Genomic DNA, 22,657 nt, shown 5'->3' with positions numbered 1-22,657 from the left:
AAAACTTAAAATGAGTGAATAATAGTTATAGAATTTCTTCATAATTTTGTCATAGCCTTGTGAAAAATTTCAGGAGATAATCGTATCGCTATATGATTTTCATCTAACAAGGAAAGGAAGTAAATCTATTCCCGGACTTTAAATCGAGACGTATGTCATTTGAAAGCTTATGTTTAGAATAGAATAGATCACCACAAAAATTTCAGCGGCGGAACTCAACACTGAATCCCTGAAATCGCTATCTGAAAGTGCTCCAGTGCATTTTTTCGCTGATTTCTATGTCAAGTAAATGACCTTAAAAGGGGTTCTGAGCCATTAGAAATTGTTTTTGGGGGTTTTTGGGGTCTAACAAACAATGTGGAAGCTTTTTGGATGGCGATTTCAGGGGTTCAGAGTTGAGTTCCGGCGCTGAAATTTTTGTGGTGATCTATTCTAAACATAAGCTTTCAAATGACATACGTCTCGATTTAAAGTCCGGGACTAGATTGACTTCCTTTCCTTGTAAGTGGAAGAATACCTATATAAATATCTATTAAATTTATGTCAATTCACAAAAAAAGTCTATAAAAACTAGTTTTCCAGTGGAAAATAATATTTTCAGGTTAGTTTTAAAAAACCAATAATATCAGCAAACATGTCACATGAGGAAATCGGAAAAGAGAAACGAACAGGATTATACCGAACTTGAAAACTTTAAAATTGATCATTCTAAAAAGTGGGAATAACCTTCCTGAGTATGTAGGCTGTACTACTACGTGAGTCTCCGCGGAAATATTCTGATCGCATTTGAAATCCACGCATTCATCAGGACTACGAATGAATATGTGGGGACGAGCCCCCCTCCTCACCATCGCCGGCTCACGTGATCTTCTGTCTCCGCTTGCACTTTTGGCAGTAGACTACTGTAATAGCGGCCAATTTTTGTTCGCTACCATTTTTGTATACATAGGTTTGCATTGACATAAACAGAAAAATGCAAAGTAAAAAAAATAAACGGGAAAGATTAAAAAATGATCTACGAGAAAAATATAAAATAGGGTAAAACCGCAGAGTCATGTGGGAATATGAATTTTCCGATTCATTTCTAGAAGAAGTCTGGTCTGAAAGTGTTTCCGTAAACATTTTCGAAAGCGCATGTTTTTTTTGCCAAAAACAATATAAAACGCAAATTTTTGTTCGAAAGTTTTTCAAAACCATTGCTGAGTTAATCCTAAAAGTGCGCATTTTTCAAAGTTTAGTTCCTCTGAACTATAGAAGGATGTCTAAATTTTAATAGCACCACATATCTTTTAAGAGACGATCAGAAATTAAAATTCTCTCAGGAATTCTTTGAAATGAGATCAAAATGTAAGTGCTCCTTTAGTTAGAGGAAGTTGAAATTCAAGCTAACTAGCTCCAGATGTAGCTAGTCTATTTCTGGACTCAACTTGAATGGATTTCCTTTCTAAATCATCATATAATGAGTTATCGAGTGACGTTTTCAATGACTGATACGTCCGAAACAAGACTTACTCCCCCGGAGCATTTCCGATTAGACTTTTTTGCAACAGAACAAATCGAGGGGTGAACATTCAAAGTGTGATAGTTGTAGACAAACGGAAAGCAACTAAAAAATAGAGTGTGTGTACGAAGGTGGGTCAATGATGCTAATTGGTGAGAATGAGTGTCACCGAGCGAAGCAGAAGCATGCACGACATAACTGTGAGTAACTTCAAGTGGATGAGTGAGAAACAAATTCTGCTGACTATAATTATAACGAGTTGGTTGTGAAAAGAAAAAAAGAGAAAAGAAGTAAGAGATTTAGAGAGTACGTAATTATTGAACAAGGAAAGATCAAGCGTAGAAATGTGTGAGAGATAGAGAGAGTGGTAAACAAAGAGCAGATAATTGACGACGACCTACAACTGATGAATGTTTCATGGATCATGAGAAAATGGCGCAACTCTTCGATAGACTAGGTCAGACAGGGTATGAATCACACTATCGGGAAAAGCCTATTTAAATAGAGCCAAGAAAGTCAAAAAGTCAAGTAACCTCCGGATTTTTTAGAAAATCTTTAGAAATTGTTCTAAAAATATTTTCCTAGCTCCCTCCTGCTCAAGTGAATTTTGTGAACGACTTTTTGTTGAACGAGGTTCCGAAGTTTTGTAAGTCTAACTACTGAATCGTGACCTACTGACCGGATAAGTTTCCTCTGCCACGCTATGTCTGAAATATTTCAATCTGACTCAGTTTTGTTGGAATAGCTGTCAAATTTTCAAACAAAATATTAGTTATATATTTAAAATACCTAGTTTTTTTTTAAATTTTTGACAAAAAACACTACATTCACTTTTTAGTATTTTCAGGTTTTTGTGGCGTTTATGCAACTCTTTGGAAAATTTCTAAATTTCGATACTGCCCAAATTTCTAATGACATTTCACTAAACCTTATTGTCAGAAAGACAATCTACAAAGAAAAACAGAAAAAATAACAGAAATTTCGAAATAAGTCTTTAAATCTTTAAAAAACTTTTGAAACATCAAATAGTAATTGTATGTTGAGTTTATCTATATATCCGAATACTTTCAAAAATTATTACGCACAATTTCTAAGAACTCAACAGTGGCCAAAAGGTCTTTTGAAATTTTTCTAAAATTACAAACATCAACTCAGTGATCTGGAACATGTAAGAAAAAGTAAACTCTGTAAAGTAGAAGCATTCCACGTGATCATGTAGGAGAAGAAACTAGGTCACAGGCACTAAAAACTCCATGACAACTTGACGAAATGTGACACCTCTATTTGGAACGAATACATTGATGTCACTTTGAAAAGTGCGTGGAAAAACAAATTAATAGAAATAAATATCACCTAGTTTTACAGAAAACAATTTTCCAAAATTTCAAAATCTGGATACTTGAAACGAATGCAATTATTCGAAAATAAACATGAATGAAGCAATGCGCTTTCCAACCATATGAGACTCGTAATGAGACAGACAGAGCAGTAGTAGGAGAAGCACAATAAGAAGAAAGACATCATTCACAAAAAGGACAAGAACATTTTTCGTTAAAAATTGAGATATGCAATTGTGGAAATTCGGAGTAGTTTCTTCTCAAGCTCTTAAAAATAACAAGAGAATTTTGAATGGAAAGGAAGCGGAACAAAAAACGGGTACGGGAACACCCAAATTGTTGTTATTGTGTGATAAATGTGGACCTTTTAAAAATAGAAACAATTATGTTCTTGGCTGTTTAAAATTTGAACAATAAACGCTCACAAGGTGCTAAAAATGTCAAAAGTTTTTTAGTCAGAAAAAAAAATTAAACTAGGCCAGTGAGAAAATCTAGAAAAACAAAGTTAATTCAAAACTCCAAAATAACCCTTTTTTTGAAAAGATTGAAATTTAACCTTTTACTTATGAGGGAGCAATTTATTTTAACTTTTTCAAGTCACCTAATAATCCGGACGGGAAAGAAACGTCATGCAAGCCTTAAAAATCCGGTTTAAAAATAAAATATTCCCTGATTTTTAGCAAAGTATGCAGAGTAATGTTTCCGAAAAAATAATTGTGAAAACGAATAAGAGATTATCTATCAAGTTGTTAAAATCACGTCGAAGCAAATCTTGAGCTTTCTGAAAATTTCCAGGAATCTTGTTGGAAAAACTGAAGTTTTTTTAGAAATTGGTCAACATAACTTTTCTTACGAAAAGGGGAAGCTTGTACCACACAGAAAAACTGGAATTTCAGAATGTTCACATATGTATATAAAATGTTTTTCTGAACAACAAAAATTTGGGGACTATCGTAAAAGCGCAACCGACGGTACTCCAAAAATCGCGAGGAAACTGTAAGTGAATTTATGTTTTTTCTGACATTCAGACCGAATTTCATATGTTCAAAGCTTAGCCGAAACGTTGAACTTCCAGGGAATTTCATCTTCAAAAAATTAAAACAGTAAGACGTTTGCAAAACCTTGCAAAAAAGTTGATGAGCAAAGCTCGAAACACATTTTGATCAGTTTCAGCGTCACTTTTGAAAATACTAAACGCTTCCCCTTCACGTATTTCCGGAGGGCAAATGGATTTGGCCAGGAAACGGAAAATACACATTGAAAAGGAAAGAACGGAATAAAGTGCGCTTGAGCGTTGACGTGAGGTGGGCCCGCAAGATAAGCAACGTGTGAAAGTTTCCAAAACTATATGATCAGAGAAAAAGTCAGAAAAAGGAAGGAGTAGTAAACAAAAGAAAACACATTCTGAAAGAGAAGTGAATTATAGTTATTAGAAAACCGAAGCGCAGTTGTAGTAGTGGTCATCATTTATGGGCCTTTAGGATTAGGCATTTTAAGGGTCCACGGAGCACAAGTAAGCAAAACAAGGCAGTTGAAGAGAAATTCTGGAGCTGAAAGGGTATGGGAGAAAGAAGAAAATTTGGAATTCTAAAGGAATTCCTGCTGCTTTGCCTTTCAAATTGACTTTTTGATTTTCATTGGAAATAACTAGCTCCAAATCGTGACAAAAATTGATCTTAATAATACATTTTTTACAGCAAGCAAAATTGGTTTTGCGCAATGATAACAGTACAAAGAGATCTACAAATCTAAATAATTTTTAAAAATGTATATAAGAGAGTATAAATAGAAAGAGCGTTGAAATAGTTTTTTTTCTGTTTTATGAAATTTTCAGCCCAATGCTTGATATTTTTAAAAAATCACAACGTTATTGAATATTTGTAGAGCTACTCAAGTACATTTTTCATAGAAATAAATTTAAAATGTATTTTTAAGATTTGACTACTACATAAGTACCGTTTCATTTTTAAATTTGGCAATTTTTGAAATAATTTAGAACAACTTCCGCATCTAAATTTTTCCAAACAAAAAATATTGGAAAATTATTTGATATTGAAAAAGCAACAATCATAAATATTTTCCAACTATTCAAAAAAAGCATATATTTAGAAAATCAAACAACTACCAAATTTTCAATAGTCAATTTTATTCCGCTATCTCCTCTTCCAAAAAGGGAACATATGTTCTCTTCATTTTTGCTTCCCCCTCCTATCTCACCTGAACATATTTTTTAGAGAATTCGGTAGTAGAACAAAACACATTTTTTCAATTCATCAATGATTATTTTGGAATTCCAAAAACTGTTAAATGTTTGGAATTAAAATTTAGGAAAGTAATAGCAAGCGTGGTTGAATGAAAGAAGGAAAAATGGTAGTTTTTTCTGGAATAGAAGGAGAAGGAGATATTCTGAATATTTCTGAGCATTTCTGAAAATGACAAGTAAAGCTTCGACTCGACAGGTCCTTAAATTTTTGGATTTCGGTGTACTTTTTTAAAGTTTTTTTTAAAGGAAATATGTAAAAAAATTTTGTAACTAGTGAAAAAATCAAAAAATTAAAACAGTTCAAAAGGAGTGGTGATATAAATTTTTGAGAAATAAATCGGCACATTATTTAAATAGGGAGTTTTTTGAATAGACAATGTAGATAATAATAGTAATTTTTAAAAAGATACATTTTCCCATGAACTTCCTAAAAACCAACATAAAAGTGAAAAGGAGCAATCTACCCACCCGAGTCTGAAAATTGTGTGATGTTTTTCAGAAAGCACCTGCTATAAAATCTAGGACAAAGCAAAATATGTCGGTGGTTAGTTGATTGGATTGGTTTAAAATTTGTCATTATGAGTTTAGAAATTTATGTTTTAATTGTTATTAATCAGAAAGCACAAAGACAAACAAGGATATCAGACATCTTTACCAACAATAAAACTAAAATATTGTGAGTTGTCTCAATCATTCTCACATTCATCGTCATTTTCACACAAAAAAAACGCCTCGCCGTCGACGCTTCATCAGCCCACCAATTGAAATTATAGTGTTCAAAAGTGCGAGGATGTACTCTCAGTCTCCAAGGCATGAGACTTTGAAGAAATGATCAAGAATCGAGGTGCACACTGATTCCGGAAGAACTCTTTTACTTTTCAGATAATTACCAATTATTGGGCAATTGATTTCCGTGTTGTTTTCATCCATCTGACAACATGTCCAAGATGTGGTGACGAAAAGATTTGATATAGCTAGTGATGATAAGAGAATCAGAAAGATACAACAGGTGGTCGGCAAAGGAAAGATATCAATAAGAGCAAATAAATGAAGAAGAGACAATCAAAAAATATAATTGATATAATAACGGGTAGTATTGAATGTCTAACAGCTGAATATATATTTTTAAAGTGAAACTCGACTTATAAGAACCTTATTCAGAAGTCACAGCAATGAAAACTAAGTGCCTGTGAAACTTATGTAGGCTTATTTCCTGTTTTGATATTGAGTTCAAATCACGAAAATGGGACAAGTTTGCGGGCTACCTCGGTAAATTATCGTAACCAAAACGTTTTAAAGAAAAGTATTCATAGGAATATCCTACTAGATCAGAAGAGTTTTGAGTACAACTAGCGTATTCCTGAACTGAAAGCTGTAGTGTACAATATGACAAATACTAATCAATTGAAAGTGGAACCATATAAAAAGTTCATAGTTCAAAAAATAGCTGATTTTTTAAAAATTTAATTGAATTCAAAACTGAAAGTTGATTACACCTCCTTTTCTGCCTATAAGGTAATTTGCGCCTGTCTCATGCCTACACTCGTGCTTGCTGCCAAAGATCATGTGGTTTTTTCATCCATTTGATAAAAATAATGAAAATGGTGATCAAAGGGAAACAACGTTAACCTATTCATCCTGAAATTTTGAAAATTTGCGGTAGGCAGACAGGCATGAGGTGAGCCATGCGTCTTGTTGATTCTAAATGAGAGAAAAATTAGGATCTAATTTTACAAATTCTTTATCTTTAAAAATTTCAAATGTGAAGTAGCTCCAGTGAGGAAGATGTTTAAAGAAATTGCGTTCATTGATTCAAAAACTCAATGTAGCTTCTAACTCTGTACAATAAAATTTTCAGACTAGCTGACATGACGTAGATACAGTAGTCGTTTTTTGCTAGATTCAGCTGCAAAATGAAAGAATGAAAGTGAATCAGTTTGAGTTTGGCCTCCCATCCAGAGAGAGTTCGAATGATATCATTGGCTTTTCGGCGCGCAGTCGTTTGCTGTCAAAATCTCGAAGCTCTTCTTCTTCTTCTTTTTCATTTCTCCTGGTCCCAACACTCGACTCAACGATAACACGCAATTTAGGGTCTTTCAGAAATTTTGGTGGCACCCGCTGAGAACGGAAACTTGTGTGGTATTGTGGTATCCGTTGCCTATCTCAAAAAAAAAACCAACAGAAAAAACATAGACATGATGAAACCCGAATAAAACTGAGGGATAATAGATAAATGAAACTCATAAAAGCGGAGGAGAAGAAGAAATGACGACAAGAGGAATATCAGATCGGAAACCACATTCAATATCAATGCGGAAAACTGTTTAAACTTTCTAAACTCATAAGTTTTATTGAACGTTTTGATTGATTGAAATACATAAGAAAACTGAATAAAATATTTATCTATTCTGAGGGCTGGCCTATTGAAAGAGGTCAAATCAATTATAACCAATTTTTGACCTTACGTTTCCGCTTTTCTTTTTTTCACAAAAAAAACCTATTTCCGTGAGTGAACAATATTTTTATGGAGTCTAAATTGGTTAAAATTTGAACGCATTTTGGTCATATTCCAAAACGATTCAAAAAATATTTTTAAGAAAGCATTGTGAGTTGACACAAAAATATCATATTTTTCAACATAGTCATTCTAAGCTTTTCCAAGTATTCAACAAATATCTTGTCTATGAGGCTAAAAACGTTATAGGTAGTCAAACGTTTTAGCGTTTGGTAACTATTTGTCTGGAAGAATTGCGAACAACTCACTATCAGATTACACTATTTTCAGAAAGACTTCAAAATATGTTTAACAAAAATGTATGTTTGTCCAACGAAAAAATATTTGGAAACTGGGTAACAAGATGTCGAAACGTTGCCAAAAACTTTTCGTTCGGCAACTTTGACAATTGCCGTTTGCCGTACAACCATGATACACTTACTGCAAAAATATATATGAACTTCATAAGCATGAAAAGGGCACATACGTCTGAAAACGTGTCCGACTGCAATAGAAGTAACTGCTATTAAATTCACTTTATAAACGAAAAATATTTAAAACTCGACCACCCTGAAATGTATTATCCATGGCCTACTCAATTTTATTCTAACGCCCAATCTCCACTTCAAATCTCAAATTTTCAACAAAATGTCACGTATTGTTTAATTTGCAAAACCTGCGAGGGTCAGGAAATAAAATAAAAAACAAATTAACTAGCACAAATTAGTTGAATTTTTGGATATTTTGCTTCAAAATATTCCGATTGTCTTCAATACGCGAAATTCAAAAAAATATAAGGAGTTCGAAATTGGGGGTAAAACTTCCGAGCCGCGAATTTAGACCAACCCAATTGTTTTTTTTTGACAAAATCAGTTCTGTCATTTTCGAAGCAGCAATTTAAACCAAGATGTTTACAACTTGAGAGTTCAATTTTGTGGTGACAACCGCTGAGTTTAGGAGAAGTCAAAAACGACTAACCTACTTTAAAAATTCAAAAAATGGAAGGTTAATGTCATCAACCCGCGTAATCGAGACAGAAATTTCACGAAGTTGAATAATGTAGGAATGGATGAAATGAAAAGTTTAAAAAATGATATATCTAGATGCATCTCTTCCTCTCTCAGTTTTCATGTTTCAATTGGAAAATATTAGGCACATAGTTGCGCCACGACTCCCCGTGTACTTACTTGTCAGCGTGACGGAGTGACTTGCCGACGACAACGTTGACGGACCACTAGAGAAGAACCCTATGGCGGAAATGTGTCACGGACGGGAAACACGAGCTCGTCAAATGGTGGCACACGTCGGATAGGCAACACAAATAATATCAATACCTCCGAACGGACAGGATTGAATGGAAAAAAAGATTGTGGAAGAGAGATGAAAAAGAGCAAAAAATGCAACAGAACAAATGCACTGTTGTGGTATGAGTGTGTGTGTTTTTTTTTGATTTATAAGTGACTAACAAACAAAAACTGAAGAAAAAAAAAGTTATGTTGAAAACAAGATAAAAATAGGTTTGCCTTGAAATATCTGGGATCCCCAAACACAAAAATTGTAGATGTTACACTTACTAGAACTTCAAGCAATTCATTTTATTCAAACTAGAAGCTGAACATTTTATTTCTTTACAGAGAAAATTAACTTTCTGAAACAAGTGATTGGTCCAAAAAAATGTGTGGCCTCAAAGTTTGTTGCGCGAGATCTAAACTGTAACTTTTTGCGCTGTTTGTATGCACATACAGCGGTGGCTAAAAGTTTTCGGGCTACATTTTTGTGGAAACGTGTTAAAATATGTTGATCTCATTAAGACTAAATTGCTAGTTAACCTTTTTGCTAAAGTTTCTAGTTTGTGAGCTATGCATGCTTATTGGAACATTTTTTAAAATCAGCAAAAAACCAAAAATTCACATACCATATAATTTCGAGAATTTATATTTAAATTGAGAGCAACACATTTTTTTATCATGAAAACTAAATAAAAGGAAAACTGACATGAATGCGTTGGCATTTGAAATTCAATAACAATTCGACCATTTTTGTTTTTTTTTAATTTTTTCTCAATGTCCGAGATTGAGATTGATTCACAAAAAATCTGGAAAATGTTGCATTAAGCTTCAATACATTATTCTCTATGGTCTTTAAAACTTTAGCAACCTACTCTATTTTGGTCATTAAACGCTCAAGTTGATACATAAATTTTGAAGAAAAATATAGCGTGGAGAGGAAACGTAAAAAAAGAAAGAATGACGTTTTCTAGAAATTCGGCTAATTTTAAGAGAAAAAACTTTGAATGAAAAAGAGAAGTTAGATGAAACTTCAATGGAAAAAAGAAGACGTCAGTATGTTCTCCAAAAAAACGGTTCCGATTGAAAAAGGACACCAGAAAAACGGAAATCTGGAGCTTCCGGAGAACCATTTAGAGAAAAGCTAAAGAATAAAACGGAGACTTGTTGGAATTTATTCAAAAAAAAAATGGAATTGCATTCTGATGAAATTTGGTTTGAATTTTGAGAGGTCTTTATAGATTCGAGAGACTTGTTGAAAAATGAAGTTGGTGGGCATGGCGGCTGAAAAGAATTTGAGATGAATTGGGCAAATTATTTATGGTTTGTTAAAGCATCATGTCACTTTCGGGAAAAAATTAAAAGAACAATATTTTGGGATAAAAAATTAATTTTTTTCCAGACACTAGCATTTAAAACTAACTAAGTACACACCTCAAAAAGTACAAGAAGTATTATTATAAAATTAGCAAAAAGTTTTGAAGAAGTAATTTGAAATGTTATATCAGAAAATTTATTATTACTTCAAAAATGACTTATGCAGTTCCTCTTGCCTGCATCTGCAAAGTTTTTCTTCGAAAATAGTGAAAGTGTTATTTCAAGCGTTGCAGATTTATATTTGCTACTTGAAAATGGAAAACTCTTGAAATTAATTCCTCTGAAATTTTGAGTCCCAAGAAATCAGTCCTTATAGTCCTGAATCATGTATCTACATCGTACCAATGAAAAAAAAAGTATATATTATCTATTTTTATAACTTGGACTACAGATTTTGTGTCCATTTTTATTCACTTCTGTCCTACACATCGTTTCGTATTTTCCCAAAGACGTATCAAACACGATTTATATTTCGGTTCATGGTGATCAAAAAACCTCCACATTTTGAAATATTTTTAGAAGACAGATGTATTTTAACTGTTCCACCTTTATCACAGAAGGTTAGATGCTCTAACAATTTTTCGGTACCCCTCATACAAAAAAATATTTACATTATTTTTGTTCCTAAAATTTTTTCCCAAATAGTACAACATCCTAAAACCCTGAGAGTTAGTATTAACTTTTTTCTTAAATTATTCGCAAAAAACTCTCACAAGTTGCGGTGGTGTTACCTGATTTGTATGACAAACAACAATGGGAATGTGACGCGCTTTTGATATTTTTTAACTTATTATATTCTGAGGTTTTCTGCGCAACAAGAACAAAAACTTTTATTCTTGCTATTGTGGGAGAACTTTATCACTTTTAAAGTTAAAAACTTTAAGCCAAAACTATCTCAATCTATCAAAAAATTATTTACAACTATCACAATTCGAATTTTTGGTATAAATTTTTAAATCTTCATTTTTTCCAAACATCAGATGTTTTAACTAAGTTATTTTCTCCATTTCATAGATTTTAAACACTGCCATGTGTTCTCAAAATTGTTTTTACATTATTTAGCTTTCCACTCAGTACTTTTGCAAAATCGAAGAGATTTTTCCCATTGTATTTCCATAATGGTTTTTTTGCACAAATCAACTTTCATTTATTAGCATTTGAGTCAATTTTCACCTGTTTTTTATGTACCCCAAGAAACAAAAATCGCGTTTTCTAGTAAAGTCACTAGAGGCAAGATTTTTGAAAACGAATTTGTATATTTTTTTTAATATTTTCTTAACATTTCAAATGACGTTCACAGTGTTTTCTAACGTTTTTGCTGTTCATTGAAAAATCAGAAATCACTGAACCAGCCGTGCTGTTCAAGTCAAAATGATTCATTTTGACTCAGCGAGCAACACACACACACACTCCCCCACTCCTAATTTACGACTTGATTTTTAATAATTCTCATTTAGTGTTATTTGATTTTTGCTGCATTCATTTCAAATCTTGTACTTTCAAATCACGCTCATTTTTTGTGCTTACGTTTTGGTTTAATGCTCCATTGAGCCATCACAAGCTTCCATATTTGAGATATCATTTTTGCGACGAGAGAAAAATCATGATGTGAGCCAATTTGTTGTTGATTAGCTCTCATTTTTGACAGTGAGCATTTGTCAAGTGACCTTTTTTTAATTTTGTAATTTCTCAAGAAATATGCATTTCGACAAATACTTTTTTTTAAATTGAATTTTGAATACTTCCTTTATACAAAGACTTATGTACAAGAATTTAGAATATTCATTTTTATTGATTTTTTTGTGTCTCGTAGGGCACTCATTCAATTCCTTATTCCGTTTATGCAGGTGATACATGAGTTCACCAAACCAAAAACAGTTTTCCAGACAACGTGTCTTTCATTTCTTGGAGTTCCTAAAATTTTGATTATTCTAGTGAACGCCGGGAGATTTCGTTTGGCGTAGGAAGTGTGATAAGTAATTTTGTTATACTCTTTGTATATCAAACAATAGAAGTTCAGAACAAAAAAAAAGTTTCGGAAGTGATTCTAATCCTGAAGCTGAAATTTTATTGTTCATTTTTCTTAAATTTGAAGAAATTAAAACTTCCGGGAAATTAACTAATTTTTAAAAATCTGTACGTTTCTACAACTTCTTTCACCTCAAAATTCAAATGCAAAAACTTGTCAGTTTATCTAATTTCCTAAACACTTCGAGAGTGGGCATTTCATAGGTACGGTCGGTTTCTGGAATTTACCCTGGTCAGCGAAAAAAAAATCTGCTCGTGAGCAAGAATTCTCAAAATTGGAGATTCTGGTTCCAGCTGGTCGAAAACATAAATAAAATACGTTGTCTGACTTTTTTTTTGCTATAAATATCTCTAAATGTTCTAAAGTCACCATATTATCCCAGACAAAAATTCCATGATCTGTTTATTAATTTTCACAAAAAAATTTAGGTGATAATTCTGACATTTGTGATCTGAAATCGTTTAAAAATTATTTTGAGGTTCGTAAATGTAACTTCAAAAATCATTCTTATCAATGTTTAATTCCGGTCTTTCCAATATTTCATACAAAATGAACGAACTCCGAATTTGGCTTGATTTTATTTTAATCTTGGCATCTTGTGGTGCATGATTCGGCAAGAATAATTCAATATCAGAAAGTTCGAACATAATTTTTTTGCAATAATCTTTCCGCTTTTATTCGTTTTCAGACTCACAAAGACATTTAACTCATTTACTTTTTATTATTTTAGCTAGTGAAGTTTGAGATTTGGTCCCAGTGTTATTATTGATATCAAGACCAGATAAACTTGTTTCCGGTTTAACTCACAACAAAGCTAACGATTTCCGTTTGCGTGTCGTTTAAAAAACTTTACTCAATTGGCGTAGTTCTCTCTTTTTCAAAACGCTTTTCTAATCTATCTATTTTTCTGACCAGCTATCATAAAACCATAGCAACATAAATGTTTCCCTATAGAGCATCGGGTATTCTGTTTTTTTTTGATTGATAATATAAATATATCTCCCTCTAACCCAAATACACAACCAACAATCACATTATCTTTTTTCCTTCTTTTTGATCATTCCCACGCTCAAGTAGTCTCGCGATTTTTGAGTGTATTTCATTCAACATGCAAGTCAGAAGTTGTTCTCGTGTTTTTGTTTTGTTATTCACCTTTTAGTTTCTTTGTTACAGAGAGGCTTAATTGGGAATCTGCGGTAGTCAAGGAAACCGGGGGGAGAGGACCGCCGCTAATCATCACTACCTTCCTTCTCATTTCATTTAATCATAACTTTGCTTTTTTCCCTTTTCTTCTCTCGTGTTCTCCACAACTTTTTTTTTACATTTTTGTGTTGTCACGACTTTTAAGCCTATGTGATTTTAAATTTGTGTTGAGCTCATGCGCTTTTCGGAAAAATTTTGCGAACATAACGATTACAACTGGTTTCAAACAAAAATGTAATTTATCGCCATTTCATTTAAATATTTCTTGACTTTGACGGGTAGTGAAAAAGTGTTCAGATGTTTTTCGGTGAACCAAAATCTGTGGTTTTAGAGAAAGTTTCCAAATGTCATTTTGAACGTTCTTGAAAAACTGGTTCATCTTTAACATTGAGACAAAAAACAATTTGTGTTAAAGAAAAAAACATCCCAATCTAAAGTACAAATCTACAAATCTAAAGTAACTATGTTCTTCACGTGCTACCATGTTGCTTTTTCATGGAAAATTATGGCGTCACACAAGGTCTTGAAATTTAGGATTTACCTATCTCTCTTTAAGTCTAACAAGTTCTTTCGAAATTATATTGTCGTTTCTAGTGTTGATGACTTTTGAAAATTAGTCAACGAGTTTGGTTTCATCCCGAGTTACGTATCTATTTATTTTTTTTTTTTGGTACATATTCAGTTTGTCGCGCGGCTTTGAAATACGGGTTTCAAATAATTTTTTTTGAAGGAATGTTCTCTTGCATTGATGGATTTGAAAATTCTCATGAAAATAGTAACTTTTTTTGACGAAACTTGTACATTCTCTCTGAGCAATACAGTGGAAATTGACTTTATTTCCGGTGTGAAATCTACATTTTCGTTGCCGAAAAGTCTGTTCAGTTTGTCTCGACAAGCTTTCTGAAACTTTTTTTTTGGCATGACAACATGTTTTGTTTTTTTTTTTCTGATTAGTCATTTCATTTGTCTCGTTGTCTAAGTTGAATCTCGCTGGCATCCTATAATTAAAGTTTGCGTTCTCTATCATAATCGTCATAATCTTTGAATTATTTTTGTTCTTTCAAAAATTTCAATATATGTTCAGGGAAACATGGGGGTCTGTCAGTCATTTGTACTCACTGACGAGATGAAGGATCAGATCAAAGTTAACAAGTCAGTTTTTGAGTTACATGTTTCATAATTGTCGTTAATATTTCAGAGAAATAGAAAAACAGCTCGAAAAGAAGAAAAACATGCAATTGGAGCAAACCGTTCTTCTACTGGGGCCTGGTGAAAGTGGAAAAAGTACTGTCATGAAACAGATGAGGTATATTTGATTTTTTAATAATTCTTGTACATGACCTAATATTTTGAATTAACAACGGGAAAATAAATAGGTTTCTGATTATACCTTGGGAGTTGTGTCTGTTTCTTTCTGTTTACAGTTTGAAAATTAATTAATAACTATTATATTTCCTGTTATATGGGTAGCCAAACATTCTATTTTCAGAGCCATGACTGGAAACTACACAAAGACAGAACTACACGAACGAAAAGTGCTAATTATACAGAATTTATGTCAATTTTCTGAGATGTTGTTAGAATACGTCAGAGAATATATTTTGGAGATGACGGAAGACGATGATAAAGTGAGTTTTGCGACCTCTCGGGTTTTATTAGGTTTCAAATTAAAAACTTTTAGCGATATACTGTGATGTGCGAAGAACTGAAAATGGCGGTAATTCATGATGGAATAATGAGACCTGAACTCGCCGATACACTGAAGGAATTCTGGGGAAACAGTGCAATACAGGACGCGTATTCCAAGAGAGACACATTTCATTTGACAGATAGTGCCAAGTAGTGAGTTTTTTTTTTGGAAACTTGTAGCGCATTCATAGTTAGAATTATAGAAAAATGTTTCAATTGATTCAAAAACACGTTTCAAAAATGTCTGAAATGTTTCTTAAAATATTCTTTTATGTCACACAGTTATTATTTAAATGTTTCGAGTTATGTATATGTTTGTTCGTTCACAAATAAAACCAAACTACAGACATTGTTCGTGTATCTGTCATTTGGTCTAACGGAACATGTAATTAACAGGTCTAGAAAAAAAAAATTGTGATAGTGATCGCTGAAGTCTATGATGTTAACTTGTTTATGTTCTTGTTCTAGCAGGCAAATTTTGCAATAAAAAATCAATTGAATAACTACATTAAATTATCTCAAAATTGTGTTATTTGAACTTAATAATTCATTTTCAGTTTCTTCGACAACATCGACCGTATAAAATTGCCAGGCTTTGAACCGACAAATCAGGATATTGTTCACATACGGGTACCTACAACGGGAGTTGCACAAGTCGAAGTTATTATGAACAATATCAAATTGATGATTTGCGATTGTGGTGGACAACGATCTGAAAGACGAAAAGTTGGAAATTTAACTATTTCTTTGTTTCCTAATTGAGAATTTAATTTCAGTGGTATCACTTTTTCGATGAGGCTGACGCTGTTCTTTTTGTAGCGGCTATTAGCGAGTTTGATCAGAAGTTAGCGGAGGATGAAGAGACGGTAATTTTTCCAAACAGCCACAAAATTGAAACGAAAAATTAAATTTTAGAACCGTATGCATGAATCCATCAGATTGTTCTGGACAGTTTTTAATGGAAAGTTTTTCAAAAAAGCGGCAGTCATACTTTTCCTGAACAAAATTGATTTGTTCGAGGAGAAAGTAAAACATGTGAAGATTAAGGATTACTTTCCAAAATTTGAAGGTTTGTTTTCCAAGTTTTTGAATTCATAGTTTCATGTTTCAGGAGCAAACACAGTTTCAGAAGGTACAAAGTTCTTTCGGAGACAATTTAGAGAAGGGATTCACCCGGACTTCAAAAAAAGAATGTGAGTTTTTGAGACTACAGTTTTGTGTCTACTGCACTTTTGAAAATCTAACTATGAACTTACAAACTAAAAGAATTCTGAACGTATTCGACTTCTTGGATATTTTTGACTTTTTTGTGCCAGTATGGAACACTAACAGTACTAGAAAATAAAATGTAAATTTCAAAAACGTAATTTTACAGGTACACCCATGAAACATGTGCAATATCGGATCAAGTTCAAATAATCATCAATACAGTGATAGATACAGTTATTCAAGATAATCTCAAAGATACGGGAATGATATGAACTCCAATCGCTCTGCACAAATTATTGTTCTTCAATTTAGTATCTGCCTCAAACAACGTGTGTGATTAGTAATAATTATTCCCTATTCTATTTGAGTGGTGTCATTTTTTATTGATTGAAATTTATCGTGACTGAAACTCTGATGAAAATTTGTACTAATTTTCAGTGTAAAGTGAGAACCAAATAAGATTAAAGGAACATACATATTTATTCGAATCTCTTTTAGAAGAAAAATGTTCAATCGTTTTTACCTGACTTTTCACATCTTCTCAAACAAAAACATGCGACAAGATAAATGGACAGAATTCCAAAAATATACGGAAAGATAATAACAAGGTATACATCTAAAAGATTTCTTTGAATGAATCCAAGTGTCCTCCCATATGGATCCATTTCCGGGAACGGACCAAATTTTGCAACAAATTCAGTGTATTTGACTACGGTCTCCTTGGGATTTGTTGGTTGGTTTCTCAACATTTCTGCCAGTTTTTTAGAGTTCTTCTTAAAATGATCGTCGTTCAAAATTGAATAAATGGAATTTTTCACAAGTTCCCTTTTCCAAAGATCGTTTCGACTACAAGAACTCCTCCATGTCTTGCCAACATCAAAGAATTTCTGTTTTGATCGGCAAATACTGGTACCATTAATGCTGGTTTACCAAGATACGCAAGTTCAGTTGTGCTACCAAGACCTCCATGTGTCATGAATGCTGTTAAACGGTCATCATTTAGTAATGCGGTTTGAGGAATCCATTTTGAAAAATGAATATTTTCAATTTCTTCTGCTCATTGCAAATCATTTGTTTCATATTTCCAAATAAGCGTTACATTTGGTAAAGATTTAATTGCATTGAAAATTTCGTCTCTGAAATACATATCTGATTAATATTTTGATTACAACAGTGTGAAAATTATTAAAATAATTATAACTTGAATATGGAGTGGAGTTTTTGGAGTTTTTGCCTGAAAAACTGGCTTGAAAAAAAATGAATTCATGGCTCGAAAACTTCAAAAAAAAAAAAAAAAAAACTTCATAAGAAATAAATTATCAAAATATGAAAAATAAGAAAAAAATATGAAAAATAAGAAATAAATTATCAAAATAAATAGAAGCTTTTAGTCAAATGTATCTCTTTTTCAAAATATGAACCTTTAAAATGTCAATAGTTTGATGCATTTTCAGTTGATAAGTAGGCAAATCTTTCAGCTTTTGTGAGTCTATCGACTGAACAGGAATGGTTCATCTAATAGAAGTCACCAGGTTTACATAAGTCAAAAAAAAAGAAGACGATGTCTACTAATATCTACATACGTACCTGAACTGTGAAGGCATATCCACATTATCAATGAACCAAAAGAGATTAGCATTGTTTGTGGTCTTTTATCCAAAACTTTACTCCACTCCACTGGGAGCCTTTTCGATTTTATTTCTTCCATATTCACGGAAATTCCACCAATTGGAACTGTCTTTTGGGTAATAGTTCTTGGAAAGTCTACATATGGAATTGAATTTGTGAAGAACAATGAGCAAGCTGGCATTAAATCTCTCCAATGTGGAACGCTATCTCCCAAATATTTTTTTGTAAATTTCAGTTTCTTTGTCCCAAACTCCAAAATCTTTTCTATATATTGCTTGTGTCATCTGATAGTTTTCCACTTTTTCAGTTAGACCCATCTTATCTCCACATTTGCTGTACATTCCAGGAACATAACTGAAATCGATAGATTCCCCAATCGTAGAAAGAACACCGTCGAAGAACATATACAACGATGCCATTATGATTTTTTCAATTCCTAGAGCGTGCATGTACCCGAGACCACAGACAAGTTGCGGTTCAAAGATTCCAACATCGAATTTTTTGGACTTCATTTCGTTAAAAACTATCCTGTTTCTCATCAAATTACTGCATGCCAATTTAAATGCGTCCGTGAAAACGGAGAAGATCTAAAAACTCAAAATACAAATAAGTTAATATTTTCAAGACTTTTTCTTACGGTGTCTGCGTTAGAAGAATCGACATCAGTGGTCCAATATTTTGTCATATCACCATCGAGTGGTTGATTTTCTCGGGGCATCTCCTCGTCTTGCTGACATTCAAATTTTGATAATGTGTCAAATTTAGTAAAATTAAAAGTGAAAATGAAGATCTTACAAAGGTTTTCTAAATTAAAAAAACCTACTTGCATCTTGGCAATTTTCTACTAGATTAAAACTTTTTTTAATATTTATGAGAAAAAGTTTTTGATAAAATTGAATTATCTACATATGTCTGGACTATTTGTTTTAAAAAATTGTAGGTGTTTTATTCTAAACTTTTTATTTTAGAAAAACCATATTTCTCCTAAATTACACAAGTATTTTGAAAGAATTTGCATATGCTAGAAAATATAAGAAAATGATGTACTTTAGGGTCATTTTTAAGACAACTTAATATACTTCTAGATTATTATAAGTTAGTAACTTACTGATCTAGATGGGTAACATTCGATAGATATCAAAAATAATAGAAATGATGACAAAAATTGTGGATTTTTGATTGTTATCGTTCGGTGTGATTTGTGACAGTATCTTTTACATATTGTATCTTGTAGTAAGCGCTTTTTTACAAAAAAACAACGTAATGATTACATCCGAGAAAGAAATGTACACTTCAATGTTCTGAAATTTCTAAATTCAGCGGTTTAATAAATATATTCAATACAATTCCTCAAGGCTTTCGTGGTATGTATTATATACAGAATGACATTTAATTAACATAATTAACTTTTAGCATAAAAACTATAAAAATTCGATTTTAAAAACCGGTGGGCACGTGGGCTGAAGCTCAAGAAATGTTTCCAAAATTAATTTTCACCCTGGACACGTTTTAAGCATGCTTGCCTAGGTGTCCACCTACGGCCTATTTCTCGGGTTTTGCACACACTGCGAGTTTGGTGTTCATACTTTGTAGCCTCCTTCTTTGATTTCAATAAATTGCTTATCAGCATTTTTGTTCACTTATGGGAAAATTGCGTTACCTAAATGAGAGGACAATGTCAGCTGGTCATTTTCATTTCAAATATCTTTTCCTGGAAAAAGTGTTCCCAGTGTTGGCCCTTTTTATATCATCTTCAGCCCTTAAACTCTAATTTCTGGTCATTTCTATATTCTCCCACACATATGCACATTCTTGTTTTGTACGTTTTCACGCCGCTTCAAAATACCGAACCTCGACCTTTTCGGAAAGGGTGGGCATGGACGGGGGTTAATACACAACTGAATCCAAATTCCTTTTCTGTTTCCAATTTCCAAAAAAAACGACGATTCTTGGTGAAGAGATGAGTGCATTTGCTGCGTCTCCCCCTCTCGTTACTGTTCACTATTTTTCAACACAGAAGCATCCCTCAAACAATCAAATTTCTGCTCAACATCATCTCGACGCGCGCGGCGTGAACGAAGAAAATCTGCATCTTATTATAAATGTCGAGGTGAATTTGTGCGCGCGCCGGTTGTGGCTCTGACAGAGGCAATGTGCTCCCGAAGAGCACCCATCGTCGGCTGGGTCCGTCGAGAGCAGACGTTTCTCTCGAAGATGGCTTCTAGTTTTGAGTTGTCTGATCTTTCAAGGTAGTTTCAATATAATTTCTTACATTAGGCTGTAAACTCTCTACATTCATTGTAAAATCATTTACTATATATAAAGCGCTTATTCTGTGTGTCCATAGTTTGTATTTATTCTGTGTGTCCATAGTACAAAAACATTTGATAAAAAGCATTTGAGATTGAAATTTTAGTCTCAAAAAATATTCAAAAAACTCAACAATTATCCGAAACAATTATATTTTCTATTATCATTTTAGTGTATCCAACTAAATTGATATGTTTTGTTTGTGTAAAAATAGTTTACACTTGGTTACATCATCATTTACTATATATAAAGCGCTTATTCTGTGTGTCCATAGTTTGTAGTCTATGTAGTCTTTGTAGTCTGTGAAGTTTTGGCTTCTGTGGGGATAGTGAGTTGGGGTTAGTGTAGGGATATAGTCGGGGTACTGTAGTGGTACAATAGTGGTACGGTAGGAATACTGTAGGGTTACGGTAGTTTCATAAAAAATTAATTTTCAGCCCCAGAAGTCGGGGGCCGCGCCGAAGGTGCGGTCCACGGCTGGTGTTTAATAATTAATCTTAAAATAAGCTGAGTATTGTTCAAATTTAAAAATTAAAAAAAACCGTCGAGGATTTTTTTTGTGATTGAGGCGCCTCTCCCTGCCTCTCTACTTGCCCGCATCGTGCGCTGTTGACAGTCTTGTGAGAGCTATTGGGAGGATACTAACATGTTATTCCTTGCTAGGTATTTTTCAGTAATTTCCCTATCATAATTTAATTTTTACATAGGTGTTTTCAGGGTGATCGAAAAGAAAAGCTATGGTAGGTCGTTCTAGTATTTTTCTATTCACAAAACTGGAAGTGGTATACGTGGAGATGTACTTCAATATAGTTCGTATTCGAATTCTGAATATTTTGGTTTAAAAATCGAAAATTCATAGATGTTTTTCCGGAATAATTAATTGATACGTTTGGGCGTGAGTCCAGATTTTTCCTTCTCAATTTCAAGCTTGAACGATTCCAGTTTTTGTTTGTTTTTTGTTTTCCACGATTATTTCAACTTTTTTCCCTGTCTGGAAAGAAAATCGCATTTTTCAGCATAACCTTAAATAGTTTTCAATTGTTTCTTTATAGCAAAAAGCTTACAAATCTGTTTCAGATCGAAAATTCATAGAGCTACCTTCATTTCATTGTTCTGATTTATGTGACTAGACCTATTCTGAAAAAAAAAACGAAAAAATGAAGAATAGAAGAACAAAGAGGAAGAAAAACAAGGGTCTTTCAGTTTTAGGGTGACCCAAAAAAACAGCAAGGAGGTACTTTATTCTAGATTTCAATTTCATTTTTCAAGAAAAAACTCTTGCAGCTTGCGCTTCTCTGTTTTTGACAGCTCATTTAAGGTTTGTATTCTTCAATCTCAAAGTCTATCAAAGCACTTTTTAAATGCTCAAGTGCTTTTAAATCAATCATAATGTTATTATAACCACTTTATTACATATTCGGTCCTTCTTCTTTCATTTGAAAAAAAAACTCCGGACCACACTCTTTACATCGTCATCATCGTCCTTCTTCTTCTTCTCATCTGGATCCCCTCCTTCTTCTTCTCCTTCTTCCTCATCATCCGGAAAGCCTCAATTTTTTAAAAGCATACATACAACACTCTTCATCTCATCTCAAACCACAACTAGCTCTCAATCATCAACCGCTTTTGTTTACAAGCCTTTTGGCCGAATATGTGTATCAAAAAGTTTTCCATCACCACATTTGGGATCCAAGAGGTTTTTGATAGAACTTCACTCGTTTTGCACTTTTATTTGCATAAGCTTCAAAGTTTCGATATATATTTTGGTGGAAGATTCAAAACGAAGAAAGCTGTGAAAAACACATTAGGCAGCTTAAGGAAAAGTTCTTGAAAATATTTAAGTATTTCTGGCAGCTCCGTGAGCAATATAGCTCTAAATTCTACAAATCGCATTGCTCTAGGAATTCATTGCGATTTTGTTTTTGAATCTCTATTTTTTTTTTTTTTTCGATGTCACTTGTATTGATATTTCTCAAAAGAAGAACGATCAGTTTCAAAAACGTAAATTCAAGGGATTTCAAGGTGTCTAGAAAACAATCCAATCCCTACAGCTTCGTTCTGTAACAAATATTATTCAAATCCCTAGTTCTCCAACTTTTTCTAGCTTCACAAACTTTCTTTAAAGTTTAGATTTCTTACAATTAGAGTTGACCGAAAATTAAATTAAATATCTTACAAGAGGAACATTTCCGCATCGGGAATGCCAGACGCATTGTATTTTGCTCAATTTGAAAATGCTTTCATTCACTGTAATTAGGTTTGCTTCCGATTATTTGCACTTTTTGTTATAGAAAAAGATGATACCAAAAAGACAGACCCTCCAAATTTCC

At 33.0% G+C, this 22,657-nt stretch overlaps 1 protein-coding gene, 4 non-coding genes and 1 pseudogene across 6 annotated transcripts; 2 read left to right on the top strand and 4 right to left on the bottom strand.

The window, feature by feature from the left end:
• Positions 1-7,177: 7,177 nt before the first annotated feature.
• Positions 7,178-7,236, top strand: C55H1.4. Its single transcript, NR_068971.1, has one exon. It is a non-coding gene; the product is annotated as an Unclassified non-coding RNA C55H1.4 (non-coding RNA).
• A 7,336-nt stretch (positions 7,237-14,572) lies between these two features.
• Positions 14,573-16,863, top strand: gpa-10 (Guanine nucleotide-binding protein alpha-10 subunit). The gene is made up of 9 exons (NM_072344.3): positions 14,573-14,642; positions 14,689-14,796; positions 14,980-15,118; positions 15,172-15,332; positions 15,737-15,905; positions 15,956-16,045; positions 16,095-16,248; positions 16,291-16,372; positions 16,555-16,863. The coding sequence occupies exons 1-9, from the start codon at positions 14,581-14,583 to the stop codon at positions 16,658-16,660; spliced, it is 1,071 nt and encodes a 356-aa protein (NP_504745.1). The 5' UTR covers positions 14,573-14,580; the 3' UTR covers positions 16,661-16,863.
• A 35-nt stretch (positions 16,864-16,898) lies between these two features.
• C55H1.1 lies at positions 16,899-18,735 on the bottom strand (annotated as a pseudogene). The gene is made up of 3 exons: positions 18,655-18,735; positions 17,976-18,604; positions 16,899-17,524 (listed from the first exon to the last, which is right to left on the bottom strand). Coding segments are annotated over exons 1-3 (1,336 nt in total).
• Positions 18,736-18,832: 97 nt separating this feature from the next.
• On the bottom strand, positions 18,833-18,853 carry 21ur-14826. The gene has a single exon (NR_068970.1).
• A 2,940-nt stretch (positions 18,854-21,793) lies between these two features.
• On the bottom strand, positions 21,794-22,006 carry C55H1.5. Its single transcript, NR_068969.1, has one exon. It is a non-coding gene; the product is annotated as an Unclassified non-coding RNA C55H1.5 (non-coding RNA).
• A 225-nt stretch (positions 22,007-22,231) lies between these two features.
• Positions 22,232-22,381, bottom strand: T15B7.19. Its single transcript, NR_068968.1, has one exon. It is a non-coding gene; the product is annotated as an Unclassified non-coding RNA T15B7.19 (non-coding RNA).
• Between the last annotated feature and the right edge of the window lie 276 nt (positions 22,382-22,657).

Source organism: Caenorhabditis elegans, chromosome V (assembly GCF_000002985.6).
Source record: "Caenorhabditis elegans chromosome V".
Classification (NCBI taxonomy): Eukaryota; Metazoa; Nematoda; class Chromadorea; order Rhabditida; family Rhabditidae; genus Caenorhabditis; species Caenorhabditis elegans.
The sequence above is the reverse complement of the archived record's forward strand: the minus strand, read 5'-3'. Positions and strand labels throughout refer to the sequence as shown.

What these genes read in the sequence shown, in the direction of transcription:
- gpa-10 (NM_072344.3), top strand. Translation starts at nt 14,581, where the DNA reads ATGGGGGTCTGTCAGTCATTTGTACTCACTGACGAGATGAAGGATCAG. An exon ending in GATCAGATCAAAGTTAACAA is followed by an intron (nt 14,643 to 14,688) that starts GTCAGTTTTTGA and finishes TTAATATTTCAG; the next exon opens with AGAAATAGAAAAACAGCTCG. An exon ending in TTACTTTCCAAAATTTGAAG is followed by an intron (nt 16,249 to 16,290) that starts GTTTGTTTTCCA and finishes TTCATGTTTCAG; the next exon opens with GAGCAAACACAGTTTCAGAA.